The following is a 17,695-nucleotide window of genomic DNA, read 5'->3' as shown; positions in this document are numbered from 1 at the left end:
GATTAAATTTAATAGAACATATTTTTTGTTTTTCCCAAAGGTGGTTTCCCATGTTTAAAACGAAGTTTTCGCCTTTTTTTAAAGCAAATCTATTATACAGATTTGTCTGATAAGGCCTTGAACGTAAAGACTACTATAATATTTATCAAACATATCCGTTTTTAATATAACATCATTTTGTCTTATTTAAACAAAAGCATACCAGTTTACTTTTACATCACATTTTATCTTGTTACTTTGTTACATATAACAGATTTAAGTCCGCAAATTTAAAAAATCATGAGCCTTTTAAACGTAACAGAAAATTGTCACACGTTAGTGTTGGTAACTTTGGTTTTTGTGATTAGTGGTATCGTGTATAATCTTCTACGGCCAGGTCTAAAACAACGAAGAGAAGGACAGAAATTGGGCAAGGATATTGATGGAATTTCTCCTCATTGGTTGTTTGGCCATCTGCAGCAAGTATGTTATTAGTAGGCCTAATAGTGCATTAAGGGCCTAATAGTGCACAAATAAAAAAGTTCAATTATGTTTAAACAAACGAGATGTTCATTGTGCACAACACATAACATAACATGTCCAATATATGAGGAAAAAGATCAATAGATGTAAACAGAGTTTTTTAAAGGAAGCATTTTAAAGACCCCTAAGAAATTAGTATCGGCCCACTAAAGAGCACCTTATAAAACACTGGGTTTGAAAAATACCACGAACAGTCAGACTTACTAAGCAATTATTTCTTAATTTTTAAACTAACTAAAAAATGTTTGGAATGTAGTTTGTGCTACTAGATTACAACAACTATATTATAATAGCTTACAATCAACGAATAGATGTTGAAAACAATATTAAATTAAAGTGGGGCAATATATAACATGATTACCAGTTGCAATTTTCTATTAATTCATTTATACGTTTAGTGTTACAGATTGCCCTTTTTAAAGCTATAAAAACTGCACTAGATAATACTTTAAACATGATAAATTTGTATCGGTGCTCAAGGTGTTTAAGCCACTATTACAAAACTGTTATTAAGTCAACCAAAATGACTTGTTATGGGCCCAAAATGAGCCCATAACTTCAAATTTATAACCCAACTCATATATTCAAACGAAATATGTAACTCACTCAGTTTAAGTTATCATGTAGATGATATTTCTTGCGCCAGAGCAATATACAGACCTATGGACAACACATTTTATAGTAGCTGTATCAATGCCTTAAAAATGCTTTGTGTTGGAAACATCTCGGCTCTGAAGGCTTAAGATTTCCTTTTAACTTGTTTATCGAAAAAATATTTCATGATATGATATCTATTGCTTAATCTATAAAAATACCAAAACTATTGTGATTGGATTGGCTCAAAAACTCTTAACCATAAAATCCCTGAACGGCACCTAAAATGATTGGCCAATTTGTGACATGAGATATTAGGCTATAGTTTTAACTATCCTGTAAGATTTACAAAATAACTAAACTTTTCATGACAGGGCCATTTCGGTGCCCTTAAATACACAGAAAGTTTTGTATTTACGTTAAATTTAAAAGCTGTATTAAAAACAATTTTTTTTTAATTTTATTTGTAATTGCATTTTTAAGCTCAAACCTAATCAGAAAACAATCCTGGAAATTTGTGAGCTGACTAAAAAATTTCCAAAAATTGGACAGCTTTGGTTTGGACCTGTGACATGGTACCTTATGCTTATACACCCACATGTGTTAAAACCCATACTAACAATACCTGGTAAGTACATTAAATTTTATTTATGATATGTGTTTGCAATAGATATGGTGTTGTAGATCCTTTTCAATATGAGGATATGCATTTGACCAGGATGCAGAAAGCAATGATTCTATGTTTTTTTACGACTTGCTTCCCTCTAAGCCTGTTAAGATTATTTGGTAGAGCGACAGTCCCGGTATGGTTGAGGTAGTCAGTTCAAACCTTACCATAGGATGGTAGTTTTCTAGCCTGGCATATATCTTGTTCAATTTTCTTGAAAAAAGTAGTGGCATTTATGACAAAAACAGCTGTCCTTTACTTAGCTTATATGACAAATATTTTGCATTTTGTATTTCAAACAAAGTGTTTTACCACTTTGTTGAACATTGATTGTCAATATTGGGTGTAATATTTAGAGAGAAAAGATGACATGGCATATCGCTTCATTCAGCCATGGATTGGAGAGGGGCTGTTGACCAGCAGTGGAAAGAAATGGCACAGAAACAGACATCTGCTCACCAGGGCTTTTCACTTTGATGTTTTAAAAGAGTATGTTAAATATTTTTTTGATGCTTGACTAGATACGGTTATCAAGTTATGTATCTAATTTTAAAATTATATTTTCAAAATACTGTAGTAAAATACCATCACTACCAATTACGAGTAAACAATTTAGTATTTCTGTTTAAAGCTTTTTCAAATACCAAATAAGTTGTACATTGGTCATGGTGATACTTTTTACCACTAGGTCATATATATTTGCAAAGTACCATAGAAAACATTTTTTGCATTTAATTTAGATATACCAAAGTGTTTAACCACTGTGCTGTAACATTGCTTGAAAAGTGGGAAAACAGTGGTGGAGAGATGCCGATAGAAATTTACAAAGACGTGAGCCTCATGGCTTTGGACAGCATGATGCAGTGTGCAATATCCTGCAAGACGGAATGCCAGACTATTGGGTGGGCGTGTTTTGTTAATTATTAATACAAGTTGCAACGTATTGCATCAATCAATATTGATGTAAGAATAAATTCAGATGTTCAATCCCAGTGATGTTAACAAGTCATTTTGAAATGACCCAAGTACTAGTCAAGTCATTTGTAGCATTTTAATTGTTTTAAGTGCAAAACTTGAGATAAATAGCTCAATTTCATACAATAATGTTACCTACGTCAATACAACACTGCCAGATATTTTTTTTAATGAAAGATATATAGTAATTTTCCGCGAGTGACAATTTTCAAACGAAAAAAAAAAGAGTTTTATTACGTTTTTTAAATCAAGATACTTAGGTCGTGTAAAGTATTTTAAGAGGTTGAATTTCATGCCACTAAAATTAATAATTGCAATTTGACAGTTCGGAATCTAAGTACATTTCGGCGGTGTATGACCTCACGACTATTGCGATGAAGCGGGTCTTTAACCCGCTTTGTCACAACGATTTAATATTTTCTTTGACGCCAAGCGGAAGAAAGTTCAAAGTCGCATGCGACTACATTCATCAGTACGACGAGAAGGTTTGTCCCTACGGAATGTTTTTAAAGGCCTGTCCCTGTGTTTTACCATAATGAATGAAGTGAGTTAAAATGGCAATGATTTCTGTGTGCATAAAGGCAATGTTTCAGATATTGCGCAGTCATAACGTATCTTTGTTTGGACTTCTGTCTTGCGAGATTTTTTTTGCACTTTCACGTTCTATATTGTGACCACCAATACCACATACTATCCAACTTATCTACACGTTGAGTTACCTACACCTTTACGACCATTTCTAACATTTTCATAAAATGTCGTTGCGGTTTCAAACAATTAACTTATTTCGGTCATTATAGGACCGTAGATCAGGGTTTCCCAAACTTTTTTGAACCACGGACCACTGTTTGTAAATCTGTTTTTTCGCGGACCGCAATACAAAGTAAAAAAGAAATAAAACCAATTTTTATATATTTACAAAACCGATAGTCCGGGCGCACCTGGCGAGCCAAGCGAGCGCGATTTTTTTGGATATACCGGCATTTCTTTCAAATTTCTTGCAAGTTTTTATTACATTTTAGAAATAAAAATTAAAAATGTATGTTCAATATTTTTGAATACGTTTTCCGTTTGTACGCGACGCACTTTGGCACTTGGCAGTCAGTCTTTCAGAGCGCAAGAAGTGCTTATCTAGTTCAAATGACAGCATCATAGCGTAAACCAACCTGATGTATAAAGATCGTTAACGAAAGCGCGGAAATTTTTCGAACTTACATAGTTAAAATGGTCAAAAAGTAGGAGAAATGGACTCGTGTCTAGTTTGTCAAAGAGGCGGATAAATTACATTCGCGGGCAGTAGGTTCTCGACCCCTGCTGTACATCGTATACAGTATGGGTAACTTTTTAATTTCTTGTCATATCGCCACGGACCACCACCAGTGCAGTCGTCGCGGACCACAGTTTGGGAAACCCTGCCGTAGATGTTATTCCGAGCGTTAAATGTCATCGCCGTAATGTAATTTATTTGGGTCGTTTTCCTCATTATCTGCGATAACCGCGTCCAAACTATTTTTCAATGGTTTTATCTTTATACCCAAATGCAAACAGATACAGTCCATACGCTCGAACCCTGTTATATCATTTAAATGTAGCGACTTTTTAGTTATGTTTATGTGACCTATGGTATTATCTTATATTCGTTTAATAAGTAACAAAACCTAAAGTCGCTGAGTGAGTCCTATCCGGGTAATTATAAATTCTATTCTGTCCTTATGAAAATCAAACACCACAAATGTACCTCTTTAGTATATATTGGGTTAAGTGTAAAATATGAGCGTTAATTACTATCACAAACAAGAGTTAGCATTAATATCGGCATTACACAAATCTACTTACAATATTATAGTCAAATCATAACATGTTACTGCAATAACCACGAATCAAAACTGGCATATTAGAACCGAATCGTTCTCAAATATATAGCACAAAAAGCAACACAATTTAGCAAAGTCATAACGCTCATAATTCTATTTCTGGCCAAGTTAGTAATTTAGAAACGCAAAAGTCCAGCAGTCACTTGTCGACCGGCAGACGAGAAAAGGCCATCAGGAAGTTACTAAATAAACACACACGGCACTCGGGGCCCAATTATCTTGCCCGAAGTGACCATTGCTTCGGGCAGCGAATTTCGCTCGCACGCTACAGGCTAAATATAACATGGCATCATGTATGCGTTCATTGTAGAAAATAACACGTACACGAAAAAGATAGAAAGGAACAGATTATAACTACATTAACTTCCAAATGCAAGAACACTTTAGAATTATCGCCGTCCTAAAACCCTATTAACAATTCGTAATAATTCCTAATGATAGTGGAACTTTGAGATTATATGCTTATGGCAATTAACAAATTTAGGTGTTTACTGTGTTGATAAACACGTAACAATCATGGTAAAGAAATTGGCATTTTAGTTTTTATTATCATTGCCTCTGTTCGTTTTGTATAAATTATTTTTTAAAGCTAGCGTTCCCTAATATAATTAAGCAAAACGTAGAAATACAATTGTCAGGTTTCATAATTATGAGCGGCAAGAGGGGTGCAAGACGTATACAAACGATCCTAAAACAACAAAATTAAACGATAAGGAATGAAAAACACATATTTGTATCTTAGGCCCATAATTAAAACATTCCCCCACTCTCGGATATCCTGGATACTTGCCCATTTTTATCTTTCTATTGTAGTTTCAGGGACATTTTTTTGGTTTGCCCTGATTTTTTTAGGTCTGTTGGTGTTCTTTAAGTGAAAATAGTTTGCGGAAGCGGAACACTTTAGTGATTTTCTGTAATCAAAAAAATATTTTTGTATTAGTTAACCTTTCACTAATCAAATACCGTTTCTTTCATAAAAACAGATTTTATTGGTGTTCTCTGTACAGGTTATCGAAGAACGAAAGCAAAATTTGGAAAAAATTGTCAAGTTAAGATCTGACAGTCCCGGCACTGGTAACGAGACAGTAAACAGCAACATCGGATATGTGACAACCGAAAGGATAAAGCACGGTGGCTACTTGGATTTTCTTGACATTCTCTTGCTGACAAGGGTAATAAACATTTGTTTACTTTCGTCCAATAAAGTGATGGAATTTTTATTTAAAAAAATAATTGAACATAAAGTTAAAAGATTTATGCTGTGTTAGACAGGACAGAGATGTCGGACTTTTTATACCAATTTGCCGCATTGCCTCTTCAAATATTTTAATGGGCGGCAGAACCTATCAAATTAAATTTCACAAATAATGGCTATACATAAAACCAGGGGCGAATCAAGGATTTTTGTTTAGGAAGGTGACCTGACAATTTTTTTAAATATATAGAAAGGACGTCATATAATGACTAATCTTAAAACACCCACTCTTTTTACATGAACTTGTGCGTAAATATGCAAGGGAACTATAGGCTAATCGCACGAAGCGCAAAAAAAAGAGTTCACAAGCGTTACATGCCAAGGTACGACACCTTTGACCTGAAAATAATTCTTTGAAACGGTAAAAAGATTCTTTAAAATAAAGAAGTTCACTCGAAGCCCAAACTGGCAAAAAATATATATTTGGGAGTGGGGCATAACTTGGTAGCCCCTTTGATATGCCGCTGCTAAAACACACTATTGAATATAACCTATTTTCAACATTCTATTAGTTTTAAGAATATGTTTTCAAGACTGAATTGTTGTGACCTTGTCAATGCTTGTATTTTTCTTTTTTTATTAATAATCCAGTGTTTCCAACCATTTTTATACTATGCACCTCCGTAAGTTCGACAAAATCTTGTAACGCCCCACGTCCTCTCTTCTTGCAACACATTCGTTGCGGGTGGCATAGCAACTTTATAATATGACGATACAAAATCATGCCATAAAATATAAGCAACCTAAATTGATTTAAATTCATCTGGCTAATTTGTGTCAAGGGCGTACAGGAATTTGCGCCTAGAAAGAAAAATGTGTTTATCCGGTGTAAATAGACATTTTAACCTATAAGGGAAAACAGGATGAAATGCATCTAATAATTAGGGCGAACTAAAAGATATGTTATCAAAAAGCCAAACAAGATTTACACGAAAGCTAAAGGTTTTTAGATTTAGTCTACATTAGCAGAAATAGATTTTTTAGACACCATGGCCCGTAATTCATTGTTGATGATGATTTTGGATTATTAAATACATTTAACGACATATAGTAATTTAATTACTGACAGACAAATACAGACTAAACGTAAACGCTAATAATTAAGTTGCATTTTAATGATTACTCTGCCGGTTTTAATGTAATTTCAACATAAAAATAGCTGTAACAGCGCTGAGACCAACTCTGTAGTCACAGACTATAGTGAGATCAAACCAACCCATTTTAAAACAATTTTTATTACGACACATATATCAACAATTTAGTATGTTAATATTCATGTCCTGGGCCGACAATACAGTTTGTATCAAACCCTTTTACGTTACTTAAATATAGGGTGAATTTCACCTATACAGCAATCCACCTATAGTGGTGTAATACAACTCATCCTATACCAGTGGTTCTCAACCTTTTATGCTTCGTGGCCCACTTTGATAGGCTCTCAACCCTCGCCCCTCGCTAATAAAAAACACCTAGCCTTGCATTTACGTGTTTTGACTTTTACTTCTCCACGAAACAGCAATTGAACGAAGTCTAAGGAATAAACTTACTTATTTTCTAATAAATTAACAAATCTGTTATTTCACTTTAAATTAACGTAGTTATCGTCATTGCAAAGCTTATTCTTGTACTCCGCCAAGGTATTTTTTATTCACGCAAGATTCGCAAAGATAATTATAATGGCGAATAAAACGCACATTACGCCGGCCTTTTGCTAAGTAGTGAGTACGAATCTCAAATAAACACAAAAAAATAGGTGGCAACTTCATTGCCGTCATGAAAGTGAAAGTCTGTGTTTTATAACGCCTGACGTTTTCACGCCAATCAAAGGTTTGAACTTTTTCGCGATAAACTTCCCATAATACTTCTAGAATAATAAACTGACAAGTAGGAATCTGCAAAATAGGCCTAGAATCCAAAGGTATTCTACAATAATAGGTTTGTGAAAGGTTATCGGTCAGTAATTGGCTTCCTGAAAAGGCGCTAACGCCACATGGCTGCATTTGAAGCTGCAGTCAAAGTAATTGTTTCGCCACAGCGATAGGCGGCGTTAATTCAAACTTTCTGCGAAAAAAAAAATTAATTATATCGGTTCTAATTATTTGACAAAAAAAATATACGTTGTACAGGTCTACAGGCCGTGACAACTATATATTGTGCCCCCAAATTAAGAATAGGTTCACAACACCTTCTTGAAATTATTTTACGACCACAAGGGGGCACTACCGCGTTTGTTAGAAAACACTGAAAAATACGTTTGATATTATATTCCTTGCATAGGCCTACGGCATTTTTATCGCATTTTAAACAATAAGTTAAAAAACATTTTTCTGTTCATTTGATATTAAATTTTCTCTTTTATTCAGCGCTACCTTCCTATTTTTAATGTTTAATCTCATGGAAACAAATGGTAATTAAAGAGGTAAAATTACAAAACATTTAAAACAATATCTGTCATTAAGTTTTAAACCTTATTTTAACAGTTCATAAAAAACTTTTGACTTAATAAAGCAACAACAAAAATTGTCCAACATATTCATAAGTATGCAATAGTTAACTCTGGGGTAAGCCATTACAGAGATCCAAGCCCCCACACATTCATTTAACAATGGTTGTTGTTGCGATTTGGCATTAGACGCAATAAGAGACTCCAAAAACTATAAGATGACGTCAAATGCTGTGTGTTCTACTCGTTTTGGTGATATTGTAACAATTCTTTCTAAAAAACACTACTTGAAGTGACAATGAATGGTAGACCGCACCAAAACATTAGGCGAGGCACAGTTTGGACATCCCGATGGCTTAATAGAACTCGGCAAGCGTCGTAATAGGATACTAGTTTGCCAAAAATTAAATTCCTTTATCAGATCAGCACTTAATTTTAGTGTTTATCCTTACTAAACCTTTAAATAAAGTTAGCCTCTCGAGAGCCTTAAGCAAAAACAAATTTAAACACCAAATGTATTTCTGTTGTAGCCAATTAGATTTCACCTTATGCTAGTCAACCTTTAGGTTTGCGTTCTTATCGGTTTCGAAATTACAGCGCAAACGCACATTGAACTCGGGACTCCAGTAGTCTTACTTTCAATTTTTAGGAAAGCTGTCCGCGAGACAACGCATAGGTGAGCAGCGGTGTTTTACTTCAGTGATATATTTTATCAATTAGTAGGGTTAACACAAAAACTGTACATCAATAAAGGCATTTTGACCGTATGCAATAATTAATCGACAGATAACTTTATAAACTTTCCATTAGGTTTAAAACTTTTTTAAAACCAATGTCACGTTCGTTCGCCAGGAAATCAAATTACGAAATGTTTTTTCAATCAATTCAAATTGCCAGTCGATTTGTGCATCAAAAATGTACAACATTGGTTTCAAACTTTATACCAAAACGTAAAGTGAGGTTATCCATACGCTGGAATTCCATTAATTATCTTTGTAAAAATTTTGACTGTATATTTTTTCTCGGTTTGCGTTGCATAAACTTTGACTGCTATTCCGAAAAAAAATTTTGCAAAATTACAAAGCACAATTATGAGGTATGGAATTCCGAATGGTATTAAACGTCCCCCAATGTCCCACGAACCACTACTTTAAGGGAGTACCATTTTTACGACTTTGAATGGCTTAAGATATTTTAGAAAGACCGTACAGACGTACAACCTATAATAAAGAAGTATATTACGTCAACTTTTTGGAGCGCATTTAATCCTAATACGCTTTTTTTGCCCTTGGTTGCCCTTAAATATTTTATGATGTTGTCTATTGTTGGTTGATTTTTTGGGTGCATCTAAAATATACAGGATCGCAAGGATAGCAAGGATCGCAAGGATCGCTAGGATCGCAAGGATCGCTAGGATCGCTAGGATCGCTCGCAAGGATCGCTCGCTAGGATCGCAAGGATCGCTTGCAAGGATCGCTCGCTAGGATCGCAAGGATCGCTCACTAGTATCGCTAGGATCACTCGCAAGGATCGCTCGCTAGGATCGCTCGTAAGGATCGCTCGCTAGGATCGCTAGGATCGCTCGCAAGGATCGCTCGCTAGTATCGCTAGGATCGCTCGCAAGGATAGCAGGGGACGCAAGGATCGCTAGTATCACTAGGATCGCTCGCAAGGATCGCTCTCTAGGATCGCTCGCTAGGATCGCTCGCAAAGATTGCAAGGATCGCAAGGATCGCAAGGATCGCTGGGATCGCTGGGAGCGCAAGGATTGCAAGGATCGCTAGGATTGCAAGGATCGCTAGGATCGCTAGGATCGCAAGGATCGCAAGGATCGCAAGGTCGCAAGGATCGCAAGGATCGCAAGGAACGCAAGGATCGCAAGGATCGCAAGGATCGCAAGGATCGCAAGGATCGCTAGGATCGCAAGGATCGCTAGGATCGCAAGGATCGCTAGGATCGCAAGTATCGCAAGGATCGCAAGTATCGCAAGGATCGCAAGGTACACAAGGATTGCAAGGTACACAAGGATCGCAAGGTACACAAGGATCGCAAGGTACACAAGGATCGGAAGGTACACAAGGAAGGCATTTTTCAGTTTGTAGTTAGTCCAGTATTAATTGTGGTATGCGGTCGTATAAATAAATAAAAAACATTTGACCCAAGAAAATGTTGCAGATAATTGAAATGTTTGTACTACTCAACGGCACACTTTTAGAAAGCGTTGAAATATCCAAACTTTAGCTAAATGTGTAGTGCAATGTAGGTTTTGATATTATAAATATTGTTAGGTTTGTTTTTCATTACTATAGGAATTCTCATATGAGGGAAAATAAGGTCGTTCTTGCCTTAACCGTATCCAGAACTGCGGAGTCGGAGTCGGACACGTAAAACTACCCGAGTCCCGTAACCGACGTGTGCAGTACCAAATTGTTAAACTGATATGTCTACCAACTGTAAATTGTAAAGGCGGGATAGCATATGGTGCATATTTTCTAACCATGTATTTTGAGTGGATGGATTGTGGCTACACCCCTATGAGTGAATTGCCGAAAATCCAACGAATTTATTTCCGTAAATTGGCGGAGTACAGGCTGTAGAGCAGCGGTCGGGAACCTTTTTAGCTAAGTGAGCCATAAAAGTGAAATATTCATGATTGTTTTTCCAGGAGAGCCATATAATACTTTTTACATAGGCTATATTATATGGCTGGAAAAAATAGTAAATTGAGCAGGGCCGTTTATTTAGTTATCATTTAAAGCAGTGCTCCGCAACCTTTTTTTCACTTGCGGCACACCAAGAGAGCTAAAAATATTCGGCGTCTCACGTACGAAATATATGACAATCGACAATAGACAACAAAACCAAATATGCTGGGCTACCCAGAAAAAATTATCGATTTCTGAATAAACGCGCCGAAGGCGCCTATAATTTGGCTTTTTACGTCCTATTATTTGCAAGTTTTGTGGTTTTACGCTCTTTCTAAAATATCCTAATACGGCCAAAGGAACACCAGCCATAGAACTGAAATTAGAACAACACCAACGTCAGAATAAAACAAATTTCGGAACTATAATACCTATCGTAATAACGTCTAAATCAGAATAAGTCCTAAACCCGTCGGGATGTTAGTTAAAAAAATGTTTTGAAGTTCGCTCTCCGGCGATTGGACGTAACATAGGTTTTAAAAAAAGTTTTAACTATGAAGGAAAGTTCATAAAGTTACATCTGGATTATTGCCAACTTGCCAAGGTTTTCTGTAAAATTTGCCGGCTAAAAGTTCAAACTTAAAAAACATCACGAAGCACAATTTGTAATTTTATGCCTACTTTTGAATAGCATTATGTTGCCCCTTGCTATTAGAGGGATTATAAGCATATGTAGCCAATATAGAACAACTATCCCCAGAGGTTTATTGGTAAAAAACGAACAATTTTCTTCTTTAAAGTAAAGTTCGGTTCTTTAAAACGTAATTATAGGATTGTATTGAAAACTGCTCCGTTATGTGGACGTACTCAATCCACTTTTAAACACCAAAAAAAATTGCACCGGAAGTGTCCATTTTAATTTTCTACACATATTTATAATTTTGTCTGTTTTTAGACGGTGCACAACCGAAATTACGGTCATAGGAGGAATATTGCTGCCGATAAAGGCTTACTACCCGAACAACCGGTTTTTTTTTAAACCCATTCGACATTTGGTTCCCAGCCAGAAGACCCGTTTGTTACTGCTATTTTAACGATGCTTGGCAGAAAAGTGGACACCTCTTCCTACCAGCGATCCTTGCGATCCTAGCGATCCTTGCGATCCTAGCGATCCTTGCGATCCTTGCGAGCGATCCTAGCGAGCGATCCTAGCGAGCGATCCTTGCAATCCTTGCGATCCTTGCGATCCTTGCGAACGATCCTAGCGATCCTAGAGAGGGATCCTTGCGATCCTTGCGATCCTTGCCAGCGATCCTAGCGAGCGATCCTTGCGATCCTTGCGAGCGATCCTAGCGAGCGATCCTATCGATCCTAGCGAGCGATCCTTGCGATCCTTGCGAGCGATCCTAGCGAGCGATCCTTGCGATCCTTGCAATCTTTGCGAGCGATCCTAGCGATCCTTGCGATCCTTGCGAGCGATCCTAGCGAGCGATTCTTGCGATCCTAGCGAGCGATCCTTGCGATCCTAGCGAGCGATCCTTGCAATTCTTGAGATCCTTGCGAACGATCCTAGCGAGCGATCCTTGCGATCCTTGCGAGCGATCCTAGCTATCCTTGCGATCCTTGCGATCCTTGCGATCCTTGCGATCCTGTATACTTTAGATGTACCGGATTTTTTAGCCATGAATGATACTGGCAATTGCACGTTTCAAAGTTGGCGGGAGCTTGTGAGACCAGACAGTAAACAACCAGCTTGAGTTGGGGTAACGCTACGCAAGACCTACTTAAAGACGACATTGTTTGCTATAGATTTGTTTGAACTAAATTGTAATTTGCCTTGTCATTCCTGTAGGCGTTTCCCTAATACTGCCCACAAAATAATTGCACCGTCAACCAGGGGTTTTCAAAAGTCAACTTTACCCAAGAAAAAATGTTTTTACCCAAGATTGAATATTTAGGAATTAAGCAAACAATAATGAAATATTATCATAGAATTGCAAACCAACAACTTCAATTAAATGTACTCTAATTTTATTCTTTTTAAAGACCAACAATTAAACAATTATTAATTTCGTAAAACTGCAGAAAACTATTTACACACAACGAATTGCGTTTAACATATTTACTTATTATATGTCTAGAGTCTAAATCATCATGATTTCCTAGATTTAACCCAGTGAGCTTTATACTATACTAACCTTTCTGATATTAAAAGTCCCCAATGTCCCACGAACCACTATTGTAAGGGAGTACCATTTTTACGACTTTGACCGGCGTAGGCTATTTTAGAAAGACCGCACAACCTAGGATAAAGAACATTAACTTTTTGGAGTGTTTGGCGCGTTTAATCACAATACGATTTGTATGCCCTTTGTTGCCATAAATATTTCTGATGTTGTTTATTGTTGTTTGACATATATTTCTTGGTATGCTGCTGAATGGGTTAAACTTTGCTAGTGTTCCGCAAGTTGCGGAGTACAGGTTTAAATAAATGGTAAATGAGTTCATGATTTTTTAGCCATGAGTGATACTGGCAACTGCACGTTTCAAAAGTGGGCGGTGGCTTGTGACGTTAGATAGTAAACAAACCGCTTGAGTTAGTGTACACTTGGGGTAACGTTAGGCAATGCCTATTTAAAGACGGCATTGTTTGCTAGGTGTGTTTGAACTGAATTGTACGTTATGTTAGTCCAATTAATTTGCCTTGTCATTCCTGTGGGCGTTTCCCTAGTACTGCCCAAATAATAATTGTACCGTCAACCAGGGATTTTTAAAAGTCAACTTTGTTTTTACCCAACATATAATATTTAGAAATGAAGCAAACAATAATGAATATTATTATAGAATTGCAATCCGACAACTTCAATTAAAAAACTCTATTTTTATTTTTTTTAAATATCAACAATTTAACAATTTGTAATTTCGTAAAACTGCAAAAAACTATTTACACAAAACGATTTGCGTTTAACATATTAATTTATTATGTGTCTAGGGTCTTAATCATCATGATTTCCAAGATTTAACCCAGTGAGCTTCATACTATAATACCTTTCTGATAGTCTGTTTTTTCCTTGTAGGTTATTTTCATCTCCTTAACTTTGTAAATCAAATGTCGTACTCCATTTCTAATAAAATAACACAGGCATTGCAAAACTAGAACACATGCATTAAGGTCAAACATTTTTTTGATGTTAAAATATAAATTGAATAATTGTAATACCTTTACAGGCGTTACGTTTGTTTTTTCTTTTATACGAAATGGACGACCTCAATACTTTTTACTAGGACGAAGACGGGCGTGGACTTAGCGATCGCGAGATTAGGGACGAGGTGGACACTTTTCTATTCGAAGGTCATGACACGACGGCGAGTGGAATGTCATGGGCCTTGTACTGTCTGGCTGCCCACCCGGATCTACAGGAAAGATGCAGAGAAGAGGTCATGGAAGTATTGGGCGACCGCCAGGAGGTGGAATGGTAGGCATTTCTGACAAGCTACCGGCCTATTTTACATACATCAGTTGCATTTACTTGTGTGTTGATTTTTAAGATTTATCAGTTTTACCTACTAAGGAGACTATATGCTGCTTTATTTGCGAATGCACTTTTGGATTTTAAGTGACGAAAATGTCGAATAACCAATTCCTTACACATGTTCGCTTGTAGGAAGGATCTATACAAGTTGTTGTACATGACCCTCTTTATCAAGGAGGTGCTTCGTCTATATCCCCCTGTATTTGCGATCGCTCGCAAAACTACGTCACCAGTGGTGTTTGATCGTGGATTTGGAGAAGACCAACACTGTCTCGACGATTCACCAGTATAAATTTTCATCATAGACCCCGTGTTAACGCCGAGTAACGTTTGTTGAGAAAGTTTTGTTTGGCTTTTAGTTTTTTTCTCCTTTCGCTCCATTTAGGCGAATTCAAAGCGAAAGTAAAAAATACCCAATCGATCTTCATTGAGGTCATAATAATATGGGTGTTTTTTGAATACTTGGAACCGGTTTGGTGAAATGGCGAAAAGCCGTTGTCACACGGTGGGACTGTTGACAAACTTCTTTGGAAACGTCCCCGTAAACTGGCCGTTTGTTTGCTAAGTCACAGTACTCTTACTTTTAATAAAATCGATAAAAGACCTTTCATCCTTTTGTTTGAATTTCCTTAGTCAATACCACCCGCATCTAATGGGTGTTGGGACGAGCTTTATAATTCACACGCTCAAGACTTATTCGTCCGGGCGTTTCCAAATTTTGCGCCTTCTTTACAAAAATTTTGTGTTGTCTTTCAACCGTCGTATTTTTTTAAATAACCTGGCACTGTAGCTGTAACATTCCTATAGTCAGACACTTTTCATGCCAGACTAAACATCCAGATATTTTTTTTTAACTATTTTATTTTTCTCCAAAGATCGTACCCGGATCAGGACGCACGACCATTCACAGCGGAACGAACGTCGGAATTCCTATCATCGGGTTGCATCGCAACGAAACCTTATGGAATAACCCTTCGGTAAACACCAGTTACCTCATAGTATCAAAATAAGATTGTTAATAGCCCCGATTTCTAAAACTGGAATAAGTTACTTCTCTGACCTAAATTGCAGGTACTTTGTACGGCACATCTTTGCGTTTTAATTTTGCAATTCGTTGTCGACATTATACGTATTATACATTACCGCGATAGTCGCATTGGTTATAAACATTTTTTTTTTGAAGAATTTTGATCCTTCACGGTTCGAAACCAAAAACGCATCTTCTAGATCTCCATTTGCTTACATACCCTTTTCGGCCGGACCCAGGTATATTTTTAAAACCTGATTGTTGTGTAGCATGTTTTATTTTGAAAATCTAAATTTGCTTGCCAAATGATCAATTTATCCAAGCTTTAAATCAGGTTTAAGTCGGCCTTTTTTAAGCCGAGCAGTATATCACCCCTGCTCTACTGGAGTACAGTTTATGGCTTACTTCAGCCAGGTTGTTCTACTGTACCGAACTGATTGGAAAATGAAGAAACCTTTGTTCAGTTGTGGACAGAATACGAATTTATCAGTTCGATAACTAGTAAAAATAACTTAAGGTAGTAACGCATTCAGTATACATTAAATTTAGGACGCCAATCTATAAAACTTTATATTCCAAGAAAACAATCTTTCTTCATTGGCAATAAAATAGATTCTTACCCAGCGTTTATTGAATTCCTAAAACATGGCACAATTTGGGGTTTAGGGTTGGGGTTTTGGCGGTGTTTGCGTAACTATTATTTAAACAAATTTTTTGGATTATACCACCCCAATTTTGCATTATATTTATCATTAATGTCGTTATCAGCTAGTGTGTGGGGAAAAAAACGGCAGTTATCTACTGCTCGGCTTCAATTCCTTAGAAGGAAAACTATAAACCCGATTGAAGCCATCCAAATTTGTCAGATCGGCTTGGTTAACCTATGTTGAATTGCTGTTTATAACTGCCGCCTACGAACGGTCAAAGTCGCTGTTTAGTGCAATTAAATCTCCAATTTATTTAAGCTTAAAATTTTTTTTGTGTACCCTGATATGTCGTTACGCTAACTTGCTGTTTTGTAACAATAAGTCAACTGTGATAAATTTAGTTAATTATCCTCGTTAGATAATAAATTATTCATAGGGCTGTTATAACTTAATTAATGTTTATTCTGTCATGAGGCAAAAAGGGCAACCAGCAGGTTAGCCGTCCTTTCCATACAGCTATAGGGTGTATCTTTATAGAATCGAAAACCATCGGCGGCAGGTTTTAGCCAGTCGATCACTGCTCCGCTGACGCGTATATTAACAAGTAAAACTCATAGTTAAAAACATGAGTAAAAACAGGATCAGACGTTTTGTTTAAAGGAAAATATATTTCGCCAAAGTGGCATCATCAGTTCCTGTAAGAGTACAAATAAATAAAATCAGAGCGCAGCCTGGGATAAATGAGTAGGCGACGCAAATACACGACTGGGATAAATGAGTAGGCGACGCAAATAAGGGGAAAGGAGGAAAGTTTCCCCTTCCTCCACTTATTTGCGTCGCCTACTCATTTATCCCAGTCGTGTTGCCTGCGAGGCTGTAGTGCTTTTCATTGCGTTTTTAGTCTATTATAATGTTTTAATATTTTATTGTTTACTTTTATTGGTTTGTTGATGGCTGCGCTCTGATTTTATTTATTTGTACTCTTACAGGAACTGATGATGCCACTTTGGCGAAATATATTTTCCTTTAAACAAAACGTCTGATCCTGTTTTTACTCATGTTTTTAACTATGAGTTTTACTTGTTCCATACAGCTAAAAACCTTTTTTCATTACAAAAACGTTCATTTTGTCGAATGTACTAAGGAACTGCATCGGTCAGAACTTCGCGATGGCCGAAATGAAGGTTGTGCTTGCCAGGGCGCTGATGCGACTTCGCTTCTCGATAAGCGAGCTATGTCCGGCTCCAGAGATTTTCCCCATGATTGTATTGAAATCGACCAACGGCATTCAAGTCGTTGTGGAAAAACTTTAATCTGACGTATGAGTTTTTTTCTCCTATAGACCTAAACCTTTCCGTGGCTTAGAAGAACAAATTGAAACATTGAACAGTTTTTTGTACTTTTGTGGTTTCTATATGCAATTAACTAATATACATTTCATCACAAGATGATTTTCTGTAGCTTTGAGATGTTATTTGATACGGCCGCTAATTAAACATGCAATAAAATCTTG

General features: G+C 36.6%; 1 protein-coding gene across 1 annotated transcript; it reads left to right on the top strand.

The window, feature by feature from the left end:
• The first annotated feature begins 259 nt into the window (after positions 1-259).
• LOC146164055 (cytochrome P450 4F4-like) lies at positions 260-17,695 on the top strand. Its single transcript, XM_083383263.1, has 11 exons — positions 260-462; positions 1,600-1,744; positions 2,140-2,272; positions 2,524-2,685; positions 3,084-3,243; positions 5,640-5,804; positions 14,261-14,451; positions 14,641-14,794; positions 15,384-15,485; positions 15,692-15,774; positions 17,327-17,695. Exons 1-11 carry the CDS (start codon positions 280-282, stop codon positions 17,493-17,495), a joined length of 1,647 nt encoding a protein of 548 aa, XP_083239389.1. The 5' UTR covers positions 260-279; the 3' UTR covers positions 17,496-17,695.

The sequence above is a fragment of the Ascidiella aspersa genome, chromosome 2 (assembly GCF_963924565.1).
Source record: "Ascidiella aspersa chromosome 2, kaAscAspe10.2, whole genome shotgun sequence".
Taxonomy (NCBI): domain Eukaryota; kingdom Metazoa; phylum Chordata; class Ascidiacea; order Phlebobranchia; family Ascidiidae; genus Ascidiella; species Ascidiella aspersa.
The sequence above is the reverse complement of the archived record's forward strand: the minus strand, read 5'-3'. Positions and strand labels throughout refer to the sequence as shown.

Coding starts and splice junctions, on each gene's coding strand:
- LOC146164055 (XM_083383263.1), top strand. CDS start 280: ATGAGCCTTTTAAACGTAACAGAAAATTGTCACACGTTAGTGTTGGTA. Junction 14,452..14,640: donor GACCGCCAGGAGGTGGAATG/GTAGGCATTTCT, acceptor GTTCGCTTGTAG/GAAGGATCTATACAAGTTGT. Junction 15,486..15,691: donor CCTTATGGAATAACCCTTCG/GTAAACACCAGT, acceptor TTTTTTTTGAAG/AATTTTGATCCTTCACGGTT.